Genomic DNA, 15,479 nt, shown 5'->3' with positions numbered 1-15,479 from the left:
CCGACAAGAAAATCGCAGCTCGATTACTCCTTGCCCAATGCTCATGGCTCGACTGAGGTAACAGAACCCGCTATTGTACCTATGACGGTTGAAAAAGCCCAGGCTAGCTCCACGATTATGTTCATCTTCATATGGGGGGATTCAAACACTGTCTTCTGGGTTTGATAATGAAGATTGGCTACGGCCTCGACGTTGGGCAAAATGCATGTGGAAATCATGAGTGCCAGCATGTGAACTGCAATCAGCAAGACAGTGCATACGACAAATAGGATCAGAAGAGGCTCGGGCACTTTGTCGTCAATCTGAATCTCCACCATAGCCACCATTGCGAAACCGGAGAGCAAGGCCGAGGTTCGGCTCGAGGCCTTCAATTTGGCTCGACTCAGATTCAGGACTTTCCAGTGGTAAATGTTCTCGTCCACGCCCTGAAAATCGGTTCAGTTGATGAATGGACCTCTTTCAAACGAAATCATTTAACATGGCAAGGTGATATAAGAGACAGTTTTGCCTTATCCTAATATACTTTGAAACTCGGGGCATGGCTCGGATTGAGTCCTTGATGGGGTCCAAGATAGGAGTATTGAGATGTGATCTCGCTATACACTGATTGAGTAGGTGGTGGTGGTGGTCGATGAATTCGTTTCTTGTCCTTGGGATGCAGCATAGGAGATGGGGATGGGAGAAGTATTAGTTCTATTGGGCGGCTTCTTAAAGGTGCCATGACGTTACATTGTTAGTCAAGTCTCTCTTACAAACTAAGTCAATGAACATGAACCCAAAGAGGAAACTTTGTTGGCCAATGTGTACATGGCATGAACTGCTTTTACTCTAACCTGTTGCATGTTGCCGTTATTATTGCCAAGGATGAGGGCTTTGGTCGGTAAGAGGAAACTGGGCTGAGAATTCAGCGGATGCGGATGAGCAACGGATCCTATGCTTTGGTACGAAGAGTTCAGACCGTACCCACTTTGGCCAAACGGATGAGAGTTGGGGTAGTAACCACTGGAAGGGATGGTATTGGCCCGGAGATGAGAATGGTGGTGGCGAATGGAAGATTTGATGGATGGATCTGTAAATAAGTTCGGATTTACGATTGCGTTCACTTGGCTCAATCAGCCATCACCGTTAGCCATAACTAAACGAGGTTACGTTGACCATCCCGGATATGCAAGACAACCACAACTACATCCGACCCACGCACCTAATAGACGAAAGCTGGTATTTTCAACTACCTCTCTATCTACCATCCTGGATCATCACCGGCCCATCCATTGAAGATGACACATCATGGATCTATTAATCATGCAAAAGTAAACCACTCAAATGGCCTCTCTAACCGAGAGGAGAGAAAAGGTCAGTCAAAGACCCGGAAAGAAAGACCAAGTGTGTGAGGACGGTAGGCTACCCGGGAGAGGAATCGACACGGAGGATTGGCCCGCAGAGTATCGACTGGACGTTGAAGCCACGGAGAATACGGATTCGGCAACTTTGGTGGGCAGATGCGGCGCCGGATCAGTGGGTGGGCGAGAATGTCCAAGGGGAGGCGTGTTGAGAGCGCCTGACATTGGGCTCGGGTGCGGAGGATCCAAGTAGGCAAGAGGGCATAAGGAATATTTTAGACCCGGGAATTAGCTGGTAGAAAAATGGCTCAATACGAATATGCCATTGGCTTCCCCGACTTCACAGACGTCCTTGACGCTGACATCACATCACCGACCAGGGTGTCACCAGCATCCAAGCTCAAACAAGCCTTGGGATTGTGCAGTAATCGAGGGCTGGGATGTACATGTGATTGACTGGGTCATCTGGTTTGGAGGCGAGGGTGAAATCCTTGACTCCTGGATGCATACACAATGATAAAGAAGTGAATATCACGCAGATATGTTCAATTTCCTCGTGGTTTCCAAGTTTTTCCACACCACTTTGCCTTCTTGGCATCCTAGCAGCTTGGGTGTTTTGTGTTTTGATTGTCATTGGTAACTCGGTTTCGTCGTTAATTTTGACATTAGGTTTCGGCATTCGAGTGGTGCATGTTAAGCCCAAGATTAGAAATGTGCAACGGAGGGATATTTCAAATATAGTAATAGTTTTGGAATAGGATGATTGTTGTATTTTACCTGGTCCAATGACTTGTTGCTAATGATATTCTTGAAATAGAAAATTCTATGTTTATGCGTCATTGAAATATATCGCTTAGTAAAAAAAGTTATAGTCGGTCTTCAGTTCAGCAAAGGACTCAATAAGTTGGAATTTCAAAGAGCTTGTACAAGTCCCACTTTACCGGAAAACGCCAACACTAGTGATGGTCTGGAATTGCAATTTCAAGTTTTCAAGAAATCTTGGAAAATGAAAGCACCAACCAATTCCACCATAAAGTAAAACGTTAAGTTTAAGCACGAACAAAATTTGGTTGTTCCGTAATTCCAACATTCCATTAGTAATGTCATAAGCCATAAAAAATGCAAATTGCCAGCCATGGAAAATGTAAATGTGTGGTTACTATAGCGGCAGTTTAAATTTCGGAGCTACATTCACGAAACCTCCGTTGAGAAATAACGTAGAAAACTACTTGTTGTCATGGACCCGAATTTATAGATTGTTTGAAAACTGGACTGACATTCCCGCTCTTTAGACGTTCAATATGTCTTTACTAAGTGCCAGTGACCCCCAAGCCACTCAAAAGATCAACGTTTGTCTCAAGGACATCGTCAAGACAGTCAAAGGCTACGATCATGTGCGTTTGACCTCCGAATCCAATCTGAACGCCATGAGCACCCTTCACAAGAAGATTGAGCAAGATGACCGCATTCAAGGGCCTCAACGGAACAAACTCAAGCAAATCTATGAAGATGTGATCAAGGATGCGGATAAGGTTGGTCTATGGGCCATTATAGGTCGCTGAAGGGTTGATTATGGAAGATATCTGACGGGATTGATTTATTTGCAGGAAGAGGAGTTGTTGCGCAAGGCCTTGGACAAAATCTACCAAATTCGACAGATCCGAAGCGAAATGCGCATTGCGGCCCGTAATGCGGGAAACAAGGAAACCATTCGACGGGGGGCTCTCATGAAGATGTTGGCCACGTCGGCGCAAACCATTCCTTTGTGGGTGGGCCGCGAAGGCGAAGATCCGCCTCCACTCTGCGGAGCCATGCCAGCGGAGGCCAATTATGTGGCTCAAACGGGTACGAATGAACATATAACCGGCAGGATTTCGACATGAAATGAAATGTTCAATCTTCAATGATGTTATTTTTTAGGCGACATGGCCGCGGCTTTAGTTCGCAGTCCTGATGGTGATGAGAATTGGATTTTGGCCGAGGTGGTGACTTACAACCAGGCTACTGGTCGTTATGAAGTCGACGACATTGACGAGGAACAAAAAGATCGACATGCCCTAAGTCGACGAAAGGTCATTCCTTTGCCCACCCGTCGAGCTTGTCCGGAGACCAACCCAGAAGCACTCTATGAACCCGGTAGGATTTATTTTTTCCTCCACTTTTCATCTACGGTCATACCTAACCTAGTTTGTATTCTTCGTATCCTCAAGGCATTACAGTAATGGCCATCTATCCGCAAACCACGTGTTTCTATAAAGGAGTTATTAAGGAACAACCCACCACGGGTAAGTTGATATCTCGATATATTGGTTCAAATTTGTTATCACATGCATGACTGACTGAGTGGTGTTCACAGGCTCAGACGAATATCAAGTATTGTTTGAAGATCCCAGTTATGCAGATGGATACTCGCCGCCCTTGTATGTGGCTCAACGGTATATTATCACGGTTACGGATAAGAAGAAGGGCAAATGAACCTTCAGTATTTTTGATATCACATTGCTTTTGGAAATATAATAAAATCACTTAATATCACTCATCTAATTCTTCTTTATCGAAACACGGGAGAGGCCAAGAGCTCGCCAAGAGCCCTTAATCATCAATCCAAACCAGTAGATCTGAGGCAAGTACACCACAATCATACACACGGTACAAAACTTTGGGACTCGAATGTTTAACACTTGCCAGGTGCTCACTCCTACAAAAAGGGTTAATCGTTAACGTAGCGAATGTAGTTTTATCAAACGTACAATAACTTGCTTACCGAGCTGATTTGCGTAAGCCAGGTACATGTACGGGATCAACAGAATCCGTCCGAAAAGAAAAGATAGCACCATGGCCAAACCGTTCAGGATGTACCATTTACTAGTTTTCATTCCTGCGACGACTTGGGATGTAATTGCCGAGGTGTTTACAATAAAGCACATTCTAACCTTACCCAGGTGATGAAGGATGACCCTTAAGCTCACAAAAGGTGTTGATATCTCCATCATGAAGGCCAAAGAAAGAAGGCAGTCGCCCAAACCTCCGCGAAGAAATACGAAAATAGGTCCACTTGAAATTGAGATAACATTGAAGCGTGTAAAGGGTAAAAAATGTTCAAGACAAGTTTACCCGACGGTTGAAATCATCAAATGATGAACTACAAGGAGAAACTTTTCCCTCAGGAAAAGCAGAGGACTGTTTTCCAAATTCCTCTCTCTGGAGGACTCTCGATAGACCAGATACATGGCAAATATATCATATATAAAGTATGGAAGAGCGAAGAAGACATAATGGTGCACCAAGGACTTCTGCTCTCGAATCAGATCAGTATCACATTGCCTAAACACTAGAAGTGCGACAAAACATTTTCAGTAACAGAGATAATCATCAGGACATGGGATGGATTTTCAACTCTTACCTAGCCACCCTGCGAAACAAGTTGTGATAGCAAACCAGGTGGAAACCAATTTGGTGGCGATGTCTCGGAGTTGACTACGCGCCAAAGAAAACCCTCGGCCGAATTTGAGGGAAACGATTTCCAGAAATAGGCAGTGAAACGATACAAACCAGGTAAGTCCCAAGATCGATTCGATGACGGCCACATGAAAATCTGGACGGGTTTGGAACAGTTTGATCATGTTTTTGGAACCTCTTGGATAATGCAGGTCTTGGCGCAACTTTGGATTTGGCCTGACCTGGCCAACAATTTGGGCGGGAAATTCAAAGTTGGTGCATGCTCTATAAAATGAGACATGAGGGAATTTAGGGACAAGCTTTTGTAACTAGGATTATGATTTCTTTCCTCCACCTGCACAAGAATGTGATAGCTGAACTTTATTCTCGATAGGTGCTAGAACGTTGTGTTGTTGGTCTTGGGATATTTGGACAATGCAATCACAGTTCAGGAGCTTGATTGTCAAGTATTCATTATTAAGCTTGTCTTGATTGGTTTATAATTACTCAAAATTTCCAGAATCAATCGGTGACTCAGATTGACGACTCTTTGTTCGTAAAGGCAACAACATTTTGGTCACAATGAGTTAATTATGGCCATTTTTCTGTCTGGGAACCGACTTTTCATGCATTGCATCTGGTTCTTGTCTTCAGGCAATGGTCACGCATGGTCTCCGCGCATTAGCATTCTCTGCATTGAACTTGCTTGTAGTTATCATCCTCAATTCAAACCTGCCTTTCGTACAAAACTCAAAGATGCAAGAAAAAAAGGGTCCGAGCAAATTACTTTTTTTACAATCCGCCAACCCTACTCTTAAAAAAAGGTACAGTTATTATCACTTATTTGCATGGTTTGAGAGGTCTGACTGCTGGGACCTGTCCTTGTGCATTGAGGACAGACGTGGAGATGTAGTAATTGAAGGGAAAATATTGGCAAAATTTGAAGTGAAAAACGTCAGCAAAATCAATTAACCTGAACATGAGAGCATAGCATAATTGTGGCGTGTTTGCCAATATCCAACAGCCGTCTCCTTCCAGCTCACTCACTCACTCACTCACTCCAATATGTGAGAACGAAAACCTCTTCTATGGTCTCTCGCCGAATCACCTTCATCTCGGATTGTCAGCCTGGTTTCCACACTCATTGGAAGACAGTAAAGGCGTCGGGCTTGACCTACTGCTACTACTTCTACGCACATACGAGCACGTAGTAAAAGCACAGAACAAGTAGTGACGCAACCACCCTCCATCGACACCCTCAAAGCCTCAAATTGGTTTCTGCTTCAAGCTCGGGGGTTCAGGATTCCACGAGGTGCTCTGGATATTTTTTGCGGCTTAGTGTGTGGTCAGGACATTTGAATGTGCGTTGACTTATTCAAGGCAATTGTCATGGAATGTGCGACACAACTCGCCCAATCATCGCAAGCGAAAGCGACCGAGAACGTCTTCAACCTTCGGGCTGAACTAATTTGAAAGCTCAAGGGCCAAGATTCGCCATGAAATGAGATTTTGCCCGTTTTCCCAAATGACTTTGTTTTGGAGCGACGTTTTGCGAGTGCGGTTTCACAGCGGAAAATTCCATTATGTCAAATGAGCAAGGCGCGAGTGTGTTCCCTTGAATTGAGGAGTGGTTGACAGTGCTTGCCAGATTGCCAGTGGGGGCTTGTCTTGTAGCCGATGTACCCTGTACAGTATGTATGTACATGAGCCGTGGTCGTGGTCTGGTTTTGTTCTGAGAAAAATAGCGGGTTCATGCTTTACCTCTTTCTTTCTGTGTGTCTCAAAAACCTGCCACATCACATACAGGCTTGCAAATCCAACACAAAGGGTTGGCTTTGATGTCCTTTCATTGGTGGATTAGACAAGGTTGAACCGGCCATAATGACAATGATTGCAATCCTTTTTCTTCCCAATTCAACAAGACAAATGCTCTCCAAGCTTATTCGCTCCAATGTAGATCATTCACCGAGGACGATGGACAGGGAAGCGGTGCTTGATAGATGAACCATGTCGCCCTTTAGCAATGGATAGTAGTATTACTCGGTGTTTCCGTGCATGATTGATGAATCTGGATGGGTAGGCCTGACTAACACCTAGTTCGATCCAAATAACTGTTGTCAGTTCAGTAAATGGATTAATTACTCTTTGAATCCGTTACAAACGTCTCAGGTTGTTGTTCATGCATTAGTTGTCATTGAAAAGGACAGTTGCTTTTCTGAGAGGTTGGCCGAGTCGTGAATAATGGTATAAAATGAAAAAAGATTCCATGTGTTCCAAGAATAACCATGAATTTAGCTACCTGTCTAAAATGTGGCTTCTTTGACAATAAGTGGCCAATGATTTGCACAACAGAAAGGAGTAATGCAAAGCAATGGTTATGCACGGTTAGATAATGATTCGATCTTTGTAAACTATGTGCACGAAACATAAAAATTAACGATTTCACTTTATTCACATCTGATCACCAAAATACAGTCTACTTAAGTAAGTTCATTCCGACCACTTCGAAGGGTGATCAAAGACACATAATCAATTTCTAAATGACGTCCCCATGTGAACTTCGCAAACCTATGTGTTCAAGTTGAACTCTTACAATATATTGCAATTGGACATCATCCAAACTTGGTCATAAGCATTGGAAGGTCAGCCGTTTGGCTGGATTTAGAGGACGAGTAAAATTTCAATGGGACTCCCAAAGTCATTTACCGTCTGCTACAGTTCTAAAAGTCCTAGTAGTCAAGTAGTGCGTGCATGCACTCCTACATACTAATGCCACTAGAACAAGTCCATAGAGTTTGGTCACGGTGGTTGATCCCTCCACTTGAATTTAATGCACTGCCCTGTAGGATTCAGATGGTCTTTGGTCATGAGAGGGATGTGACGCCAATGATGAAATATCCAGTTATTCGTCCATTAATTTTACTCTGGCACTGTTTTAATTCTTTTAGCAAAGTTGCTATTATTACCATGAGGAGTAAAGTTGTTCATTTTTGGAGTCATTGAATACGAAGGTTGAATCTATTTCCCATTAAGGAGATGAGGAAGTTGGTCAAGTGTGACCAAAACGCTTCATGCCACATTTCAAGCAAAGCGTCAGGAATTGAATAAAGGTGATAACGTTTTACGCAAAGATGCTCTAATGGAGATGGCATTTATTTGATTGAATAAATGGCAAGGATCAGAATCGATTGTCATCCGTCGAAAAGGCTAGTATATGCAATGACCCCGATAGAATGTGTCTAACTGAGCCCTCCACGACCACATGAATTGACCAACTCGGCTTTGATTCGAACAATGGAACGAAAATGCACTTGTTGGCAATCGTTGCAACCTCAGCTAAATATTTTGGTTGCTCCGTGGGAAATGCCAAGATGAAGTGTCCTCAAATCTAGATCTTTCCACTTTCATTTCTTGTACTAAAACATCAACCATGAAAAAAGGCAACCCTAGAAAAACTAAATTCAATTGTGATTTCAATTGGCTCCTCTAAAAAATCAACGAAAAAGTACCACTTTTACACCAATTAGACGGAACATAATATTTCGTCATTGAGCTCAACCACAAGCTCAGGGGGAGGGATCAACCAAACCACAAGGTTTTGAAGTGATTGGTCGTTGTTTTTCCAAGCTCATTTACCTGGTAAATCTAATATTGGTGGAAGCCACGAAAGGTAATACCAGGCAGACATTATCATAATCTAATTACAGTTCAAGATTTCGATTCGATCTTTTCAGAAAAGCGTCAGCAAGTGAAACACTCAGAAATGTGATTGTTGTTTTGCATTAGTTTTGAATCTTAGTGCACAAACGATAACGCGATCTATGGAACTAAATCCATATTAGTGATTTGTTAAGTTTTCACAACTTTGCCGTTTTTTATTATTGTAAAATCGCAACTTTTGAGTCTTCTACTTGTTTCAAAAAATATTTTTGGGTGACGTATGAAGTTATCAAATAGACTAAAATGAAGACAAAAGCCGAAACGATGGCATAGTTAATTCAGGCGGCCTAATTAATTCTCATTACAAGAAAAAGTTTAGTTTTAGCTGTGCCTTAATAAAAGGAAAAAAAAAATATTTCTTGTTCCTTTGGTAAAATTTAGTGAACTATTACACAACCATCACTCGTAACTCATGTGGTGGTGTTGCTCGCTATACATACATTTTCTAAAATACAAAGGGTCCAAATTTGAGGACTATTAGCTCAACATGGGTAACAATTCTCGTCTTGAACTGCTGGGATTCCAATCCCGGTAGCGGTAAGAAATTCCGCAAAAAAAAATCTACAAAAGTGCTTCAAATAGTATTTCATAAGTTAAGGGATAAGATGAGTGAAATGCAATCCACAGAAAAAATAAGGGCTTGTGCTTTAAAACAGAATCGAAGAAGATCCGATTTGTCTTGAAATAATGATCACTAATTGCTAGAGGTAAACAACAGTAACACGAGAAGTCATGATGTCATAAGAAAAAACTGATAAAGCTTCCTTGTTAATAACATATGCCGTAAACCAAGGACAGTTGGAAATAAAAAAAAAAAAAACTGGCGTAACACACTCAAGCCAATGGAGAGTCGTGCCTGCAGAACTTCGCTCTGAATAACCTTCTTACGCTCACTGCACGAAATATTGTTTACGTTTTGCACTTGAGCTTTACTTGTAAAATGGTTGGTTTCAAAGTTATATTGTCAACAGCTTATGTAGCTGACCAAGAGCAGGCCGAAAATTCGAATTTTATGTAATGTTTAGCTCATTGCTTTGGACTACTACGTTAAAATGCGACGGTTCCTAAAATTCGAGAATTTCCTGAATTTCTTCTCTTTAATGAAAATCGTTTTCTTCCTTTTAATCTCAACTTGAACTTATCTTCATCTTAGTACATATATTTTTTTTTTACTACTGCGACGAGGACAAGACAGAACGAGGAAACATAGTACGCGTTGGGGGTTGAAAAAAGGAACAAGGAGTAGTGAGTAACGAGCACTTTTGGGGGGATTATTACACACACTTAAAAAATTTGAGAAACAACAGAATAACTGGTTTTCAAAAAGGATACTGTATTTTCTTAGGCCGTATGCGGTAGCGAATTAGTACAGGGTCTACTTTTTGGAAATTTCCAACCCTAGATTCTCGTTCGCGGACTATCTAAGTCCAAGGTTCTTTGGGAATTTTTTTTACTGCACGAATTGTTACCTAAAGAGCTTAAATGAGCGAACCTGAGGTCATTCCCAAGGCCGAAGTAATGATTTGTGTTGATTATGAAAATGGAACGGGAATGTTTTGCTCTACTTGAAACGCCCATCATCAGATGCCAGGCCCGACCTTGTCAGAAACTAGTAAGCAAATAAACAAACAAATAAACAAACAATAGATTACAAATTAGCAACGAGCCGAAGTTTTCAAAATTTTAACATTTGACTGTGGAAGTTTTCGAGCACTGCTCAAATCGATTCAAATCATTCAAATTTTATTTGGCCTGACAAATATCTAAAGCTTTCCTAAATTCTCAGATCAACCCAAATAACCTCTCACGTTTTAAGTTACCATGATAAGCAAATTTGGTAACCCAAAAATTCAATCGATTGGACTTGTTTTTTGGCATTCAATCATGCATGATTGTGCATATTTTCATTATAAATGAAAAAATAATGACTGCAAAAGGCAAGAGGATCTTTGCTTCCAATTACTAACCCAATCTTGCTGCATGGACTTTTAAAGAAAGAACATCAGTAAGACTCTCAATACTCATGGCTTCTGGCCTGATTTCAAAAGTGACTCTCAGGAAGTGGAAGGGTCTTCCATATTGAATTTTGGCCCAGCACAACCATGTGGATCACCGAATCAAAGTACCGATCTGATTCATTCTCTGCCTCACCACTTGGTCTTCGAGAGGAAATTTTGCCCCCGGCCGTCCATTCATCGATGGCCAGGCATCCGATTTTGGTATCTGTTCATCGTTCATTGCTTGGCCTGGATGGACTTAATGCTGTAGCTTGGCGACTCTCGAGGTCTTTAGCTCGTCAAGTTAGTGCCTGCTCCATCCGCATCGTTCTTGTTCATCCTCCTTCTCCTCTTTTTCCTCCTCCAACTACTCCTCTTTAGCAAGCACTTGTCGCTCGTCTTTCGGCTCTTGGTCATTTCAGTTGCGTGCGGTAAATCGAAGTGGAGAGAGCTCTTTCAAGAACGACACCGGTGGCAGAACTCGATCTTGATCGTTTGTGGATTTGGTCTTTGCCATTCATCAAGAACTTTCTTTGGCAATCAATTTTTAGGTAAGAGATTAAAGATACTATACCAATGCGGTGCTTTAGTGTGACATTCATCTTTAATCGTGAGTTAGAACCTATTGCAAAAAGAGACTCAAATCGTGAATCATAGCTTGGAATTCATTTTTCTCTGTGATTGAGAGTTTGAACTTGCCAATCATGTTTTCTCATCTCAAAGCTTAAAATAGGGCCAACGTTTCTCTTCTGGAACTCAGCTCACCTGAGTTATTTTACAGTACACATTGTTCTCTTCTTACGAGACTAGATAGAGGGTGATTCCAAGAATTGTCTCACACCACAGTTCATTTTCAATATGAAGTACATGTCTTTAGATTATAATGAAATTGGTGGTGGTATTTTTCAAAAGAAACAAGGCAAATGTAAAACCTTTGTCGTGTCCTTTTGGGAATGCATTTTCTTGAAGCCCTGTCCACCATATTTCCGGGTCAGAAAGTTCGGTGGCGTGTTTTGCCAAAAAGAGACAGAATTGATAGGCATTGCGTGACAAAAAGCATCGCCAATTGTTTACCACCAGAGGGATCCACAGCCTCTTTGTTGGCCTTCATGTGTATTGAAATTTGGTTTGAAAAAGAGTCCGACAACACAAAAGAGAAGAAATAGGTCCTGTTGATGTATCCGAAATTGACTTTCACGCCAAACAAAGCTAGCCACGATAATCGCAACAGCAACCTTTGAAATGCACTATTAAGCATCAATTGGTGTGCTTGGTTGATATTTGCTCGAAGGTTTTTCCCATTTCTTATTACCCTCGGGACGATTCGGGATAAAATCCATGATTCAGACCAGAAGAGAGAAATGAGTGAGTGAATCACGGGAAATTCAAACCTTCCACGGAAAATGCATGAATTCATTTTTTTCTTCAACTGAACAGGATCGTCAGTGCGGTGGCTATTGAGCCATGGCACCATTGACCAAACCCTCAAATGTTCAAACAGGTTCTCAAGAAGGGAGGTATTACCGCTCTGGTCTAATGATGGCTCATTACTGTTACCCCGCATAATTGTTATTATTGTTACTATCTGCCATAATTTACAATTTATGTCGGGACCATCGGAGTAGGGGTGGTTTTTTACGCTACAGTGTGTGTGTATGTGTGTGTGTGTGTGTGTAATTGTCTTGGAAAAAGCATTGTGAAATATTCAGAGGCGAGTTTTACTTTGCATTGCCGACCAATTCAGACCGAAATTTCTGTCAGTTGGTGGGTTGTCAAGGGATTACGGTATCATTAGCAAAATAAAGACACACGGGCCAGTTGTTCATGAATGTGAAGGCAATCAAGGGTGGAGGTGCATTATGAGATGGGACCATTGGCACACACACACACACACGTATACACACAAAACCAACCCCTTTCAAAGTTTATGAAGCAAAACGCTCATGGACGAACGTCAATCCCCGCATTTCTCTGTGTTGCACATTCTCTCTCCTCGCTTTCAACTTGGCTACGTAAAATTGTCATTTGAACGGAAAAAAGTCGTCTTGGCCGATTTCTGCGAAGCCACAAGTCTCCGCTCCAGTAATTTAGCTTGACAGCAAATCATCAACCAACCTTGGGTTGGACTCTCTTGGAAGGTCCAGATTTCATTGAACATCCCCTTGGTAACATATGGTGCGTGGGATGGTGCATATTGATTTGTGACGGCGATCCGAGGATCTTCTGGAGTTTGAAATGCGTGGCAAGGATTTCGGCAACCACGTCGTCGTGGTTGACGAACCATGTAAATAAGGTCATTTACGGACATGTCTCTGGCACTATTATTGTAGGGAAGGCGTCTAATTTCTTGGTTGTTTCTCTCCATTCTCGGGCTAGCGAATCTGAATTTGCGTCTCGGTAAATTAGTTAATCATTGACCACTAAACCGAATCTATCTCTTTTTATGAAAGTAGCCGAGGGCCTTTTGGTCACAAATATCATTCCAAAAAAAATTTCGTATAGTTCGGCAAAGGGCAATCACAATTATTGCGCCAAGTTCCATTAATCATTGATTTTTTTCTCACCAATCCATTATCCGGAAGAAATCTTACCTTTACTTACGCAAGGGTGTCCAAGATCGATTGATTCTGTTTATTATTTCTATCTTGAAACCAAGCATAACAATCTTAATGAACGTAAAATATCTTGGAATCCATTTTCAACCATAGCTAACTTACCAAAAGCCATCATAATAATATATTCAACATTTAAAGAACACGTTCAAGCAACGCCCTTTAATAACCCCCAAAATAAAGAATGAGTCACCCAGTTCACATCTGTAGAACACGATCTCCACATTCATTACATGCCCTTCGAGATAATGTTGGTAAAAAAGTCAGGCAATTTGCCATTCAAAAGAACATCTAGTCAATGTATTATTTTATTGTCCTCTTCAATCAGTCACACTGATCATCCTAGTTTCTCTTGTAAAGATATGCTCAAACCGCCAATAGAACCAACAAAAGACCAATCCGGTTGGGATTCTTTTATTCCTCATACACAAGTTATGTTTTGCACCAATTCGTTTTCAATCGCCATTTCCTGTTCGACGGACTGATTTGGTTCGAATCCCAACATCATTCATCTTAGAATTGGCTAGACACAGAGGCAAATCAATGTCCATCTGAACCATTCGATTGAGCGAGAAAATTCCGGCAATCATGACTCCTTGGCGAACCGTGCAATTTGACTTTGGTCTTCCAAGATTTATTTTGTTCTTCGTCTTCAATCTCTCATCCATGCGACATTAAGCCAAGTGGATTGTGGCCATGGAACCCGCAATCAAGGATTAATGTACTAATAGGCAAACAGTCCATTAACATTAGATTTCACCTAAAGCTCTTGCCGTCCGTTCGTTGTGCGTCGTGAGTTAGTTTGCTAATCCTAAAGACTAGATAATCGGTTGGTATGTGTGTACTACGTACGTACATACGTACTAGTGTTGATTTAGTAACCAACGAGGGAAGGAATGAGAGATCATTTGAAGAAATGAATTGACTGCCTTGGCGAGATCGAGACAATCTAATGACTTGGATTCACTCATCCAGCAAGTGAGTGTTCTCTCGCCATCTCATTTCTGTATTTCCATTGTCATTGGGATGGTCTTTGGATAAATGGTTGGATACATGGATTGAAAGAGGGAGGGAAAAGAGAATTGCCTCATACTTTCATATGATGCATGAGATACCTACGTAAGAACGAACCAACTTGCCTACGTACGCACTGTAAGTACGTAGATATACCTATAGAGAAAAGGGAGGAAGAATCAAAGGGGTTTGCTGTTTGATTCACTTCGACACTGGGAAATTTGGAACCTTCTCGTTCCTCCTTCTCCTCCTCCTCCTCCTCCTCCTCCTCCAAGCGGAGCATGACTCCACAAACCTATGTTCTGTTTTGGAGATGCTGGCGATGACAATGATGCAAGTCTAACTCTGGATTTGAGAGCCACTCCACTCGATCGCACTATGGGATTATCATTATTTGGAAACGTCATTCCGGTAGAAAAGGGGGGCACCATTCTCATACAAGAATGCTGGAATTCCGGTCTCTATTGTCTGGGAACAGCGAGATTCGTTCCGCAGTCTTTACATGAATATGGATTAAGTCCACTCGAGAACAAAAGCGCCAACCGCTTGCGGTTGGAATGCGGCTGAGTTTTTTTCTTGTAACCCAGACCAACGTTTGTTCAAACCTTTACAGTTCTTAGTTATAATAGATTTGTGTTACTTTTGCAATTTACGTACATCTCGAATCAAGATTCTTAATTTGCTCCCTGGCACCAAATTCTGAAAGCTTCTTTTTTTTGATCCGCGTCTCAAAAACAATGAATTTGACAAATGTCAGGGTGACTTCGAAGTTTAACTGTTTTGGACTTAAAATGAGAATCAAAGGAAGGATTGATTGACATGGACAACCAACTAATCTTTCCGTGCATGAGAGCACATCTGTAATATCAGTACAGTAATTGTTTTTCATTTGACAATACAAACGCTTGTTTGTTTTCTGCAAGCAATCATTACTACGTTTTCCAACATCAGCATCCAAGCATACAACATACTACATACTTCGTTTGGTAACTATAACAAACGCCAAAATGATAATCTTCAGTTAAGTTTCATTTGCCAATTAGAAACATACAGGTATACTACTCAAAGGTCATTGGATTAACTGATCGATCGGTTAGCTTAAAGACAAATCGAGGTCTTGGACAATTTTGGTGTCATCAATCTCGATTCAATATGACAGGGAGCAAACAAGGAAAGTACCACCTGTGCACATGATCCCGTTCATCCAATCCCGAAATGGACTTGGCAGGCCTTCAACCATTAAATAAGATCACAATTTTCCGTCGAGTTAACCACAAAAGCTGCCATCATTCTGCACTCACAGTCTCACACAGAGGTCGTCCGTCTGGAATAGAAGCCGGGAACGATTTTTCAATTTG

The 15,479-nt window shown here is 41.7% G+C and overlaps 4 protein-coding genes across 5 annotated transcripts in view; 2 read left to right on the top strand and 2 right to left on the bottom strand.

Moving 5' to 3' along the window:
• Positions 1 to 1,926, bottom strand: part of LOC131889374 (calcium release-activated calcium channel protein 1-like) — a 2,479-nt gene extending 553 nt beyond the window's left edge. The window contains exons 1-4 of the mRNA XM_059238463.1: positions 1,406 to 1,926; positions 834 to 1,069; positions 524 to 649; positions 79 to 425 (exon numbers count right to left, since the gene is read on the bottom strand). Of these exons, the coding sequence (XP_059094446.1) occupies positions 79 to 425; positions 524 to 649; positions 834 to 1,069; positions 1,406 to 1,565 (869 nt within the window). The 5' untranslated portion in view covers positions 1,566 to 1,926. The remainder of the gene's footprint in view (positions 1 to 78; positions 426 to 523; positions 650 to 833; positions 1,070 to 1,405) is intronic.
• Positions 1,927 to 2,556: 630 nt separating this feature from the next.
• On the top strand, positions 2,557 to 3,879 carry LOC131889369 (SAGA-associated factor 29-like). Its single transcript, XM_059238456.1, has 5 exons — positions 2,557 to 2,872; positions 2,948 to 3,185; positions 3,261 to 3,476; positions 3,551 to 3,625; positions 3,697 to 3,879. The coding sequence occupies exons 1-5, from the start codon at positions 2,642 to 2,644 to the stop codon at positions 3,813 to 3,815; spliced, it is 879 nt and encodes a 292-aa protein (XP_059094439.1). The 5' UTR covers positions 2,557 to 2,641; the 3' UTR covers positions 3,816 to 3,879.
• LOC131889370 (TLC domain-containing protein 3A-like) lies at positions 3,627 to 5,073 on the bottom strand. Its single transcript, XM_059238457.1, has 5 exons — positions 4,744 to 5,073; positions 4,455 to 4,671; positions 4,279 to 4,394; positions 4,105 to 4,218; positions 3,627 to 4,038 (listed from the first exon to the last, which is right to left on the bottom strand). The coding sequence occupies exons 1-5, from the start codon at positions 4,961 to 4,963 to the stop codon at positions 3,881 to 3,883; spliced, it is 825 nt and encodes a 274-aa protein (XP_059094440.1). The 5' UTR covers positions 4,964 to 5,073; the 3' UTR covers positions 3,627 to 3,880.
• LOC131889373 (uncharacterized) overlaps positions 4,762 to 15,479 on the top strand; it is a 17,483-nt gene continuing 6,765 nt past the window's right edge. Inside the window, exons 1-2 of one of the 2 annotated variants that reach the window (XM_059238459.1) lie at positions 4,877 to 4,895; positions 10,918 to 11,046. The gene's annotated coding sequence lies outside the window, so the exon portion shown is untranslated. Of the gene's footprint in view, positions 4,896 to 10,917; positions 11,047 to 15,479 lie in introns of both variants that reach the window. The other variant, XM_059238460.1, reaches the window with a different exon arrangement.

Source organism: Tigriopus californicus, chromosome 10 (genome assembly GCF_007210705.1).
Source record: "Tigriopus californicus strain San Diego chromosome 10, Tcal_SD_v2.1, whole genome shotgun sequence".
NCBI classification, from domain to species: Eukaryota; Metazoa; Arthropoda; class Copepoda; order Harpacticoida; family Harpacticidae; genus Tigriopus; species Tigriopus californicus.
Note: the sequence above shows the minus strand (reverse complement) of the source record. Positions and strands in the feature narration are given on the sequence as shown.

Excerpts from the sequence above, each read along its gene's own strand:
- LOC131889369 (XM_059238456.1), top strand. The coding sequence starts at position 2,642 with ATGTCTTTACTAAGTGCCAGTGACCCCCAAGCCACTCAAAAGATCAAC. Across the intron at positions 3,477-3,550 it reads AGAAGCACTCTATGAACCCG|GCATTACAGTAATGGCCATC; the intron begins GTAGGATTTATT and ends CGTATCCTCAAG. Across the intron at positions 3,626-3,696 it reads TAAGGAACAACCCACCACGG|GCTCAGACGAATATCAAGTA; the intron begins GTAAGTTGATAT and ends TGGTGTTCACAG.
- LOC131889370 (XM_059238457.1), bottom strand. The coding sequence starts at position 4,963 with ATGATCAAACTGTTCCAAACCCGTCCAGATTTTCATGTGGCCGTCATC. Across the intron at positions 4,219-4,278 it reads GGTCATCCTTCATCACCTGG|GAATGAAAACTAGTAAATGG; the intron begins GTAAGGTTAGAA and ends AAGTCGTCGCAG. Across the intron at positions 4,039-4,104 it reads GGCTTACGCAAATCAGCTCG|GAGTGAGCACCTGGCAAGTG; the intron begins GTAAGCAAGTTA and ends CCCTTTTTGTAG.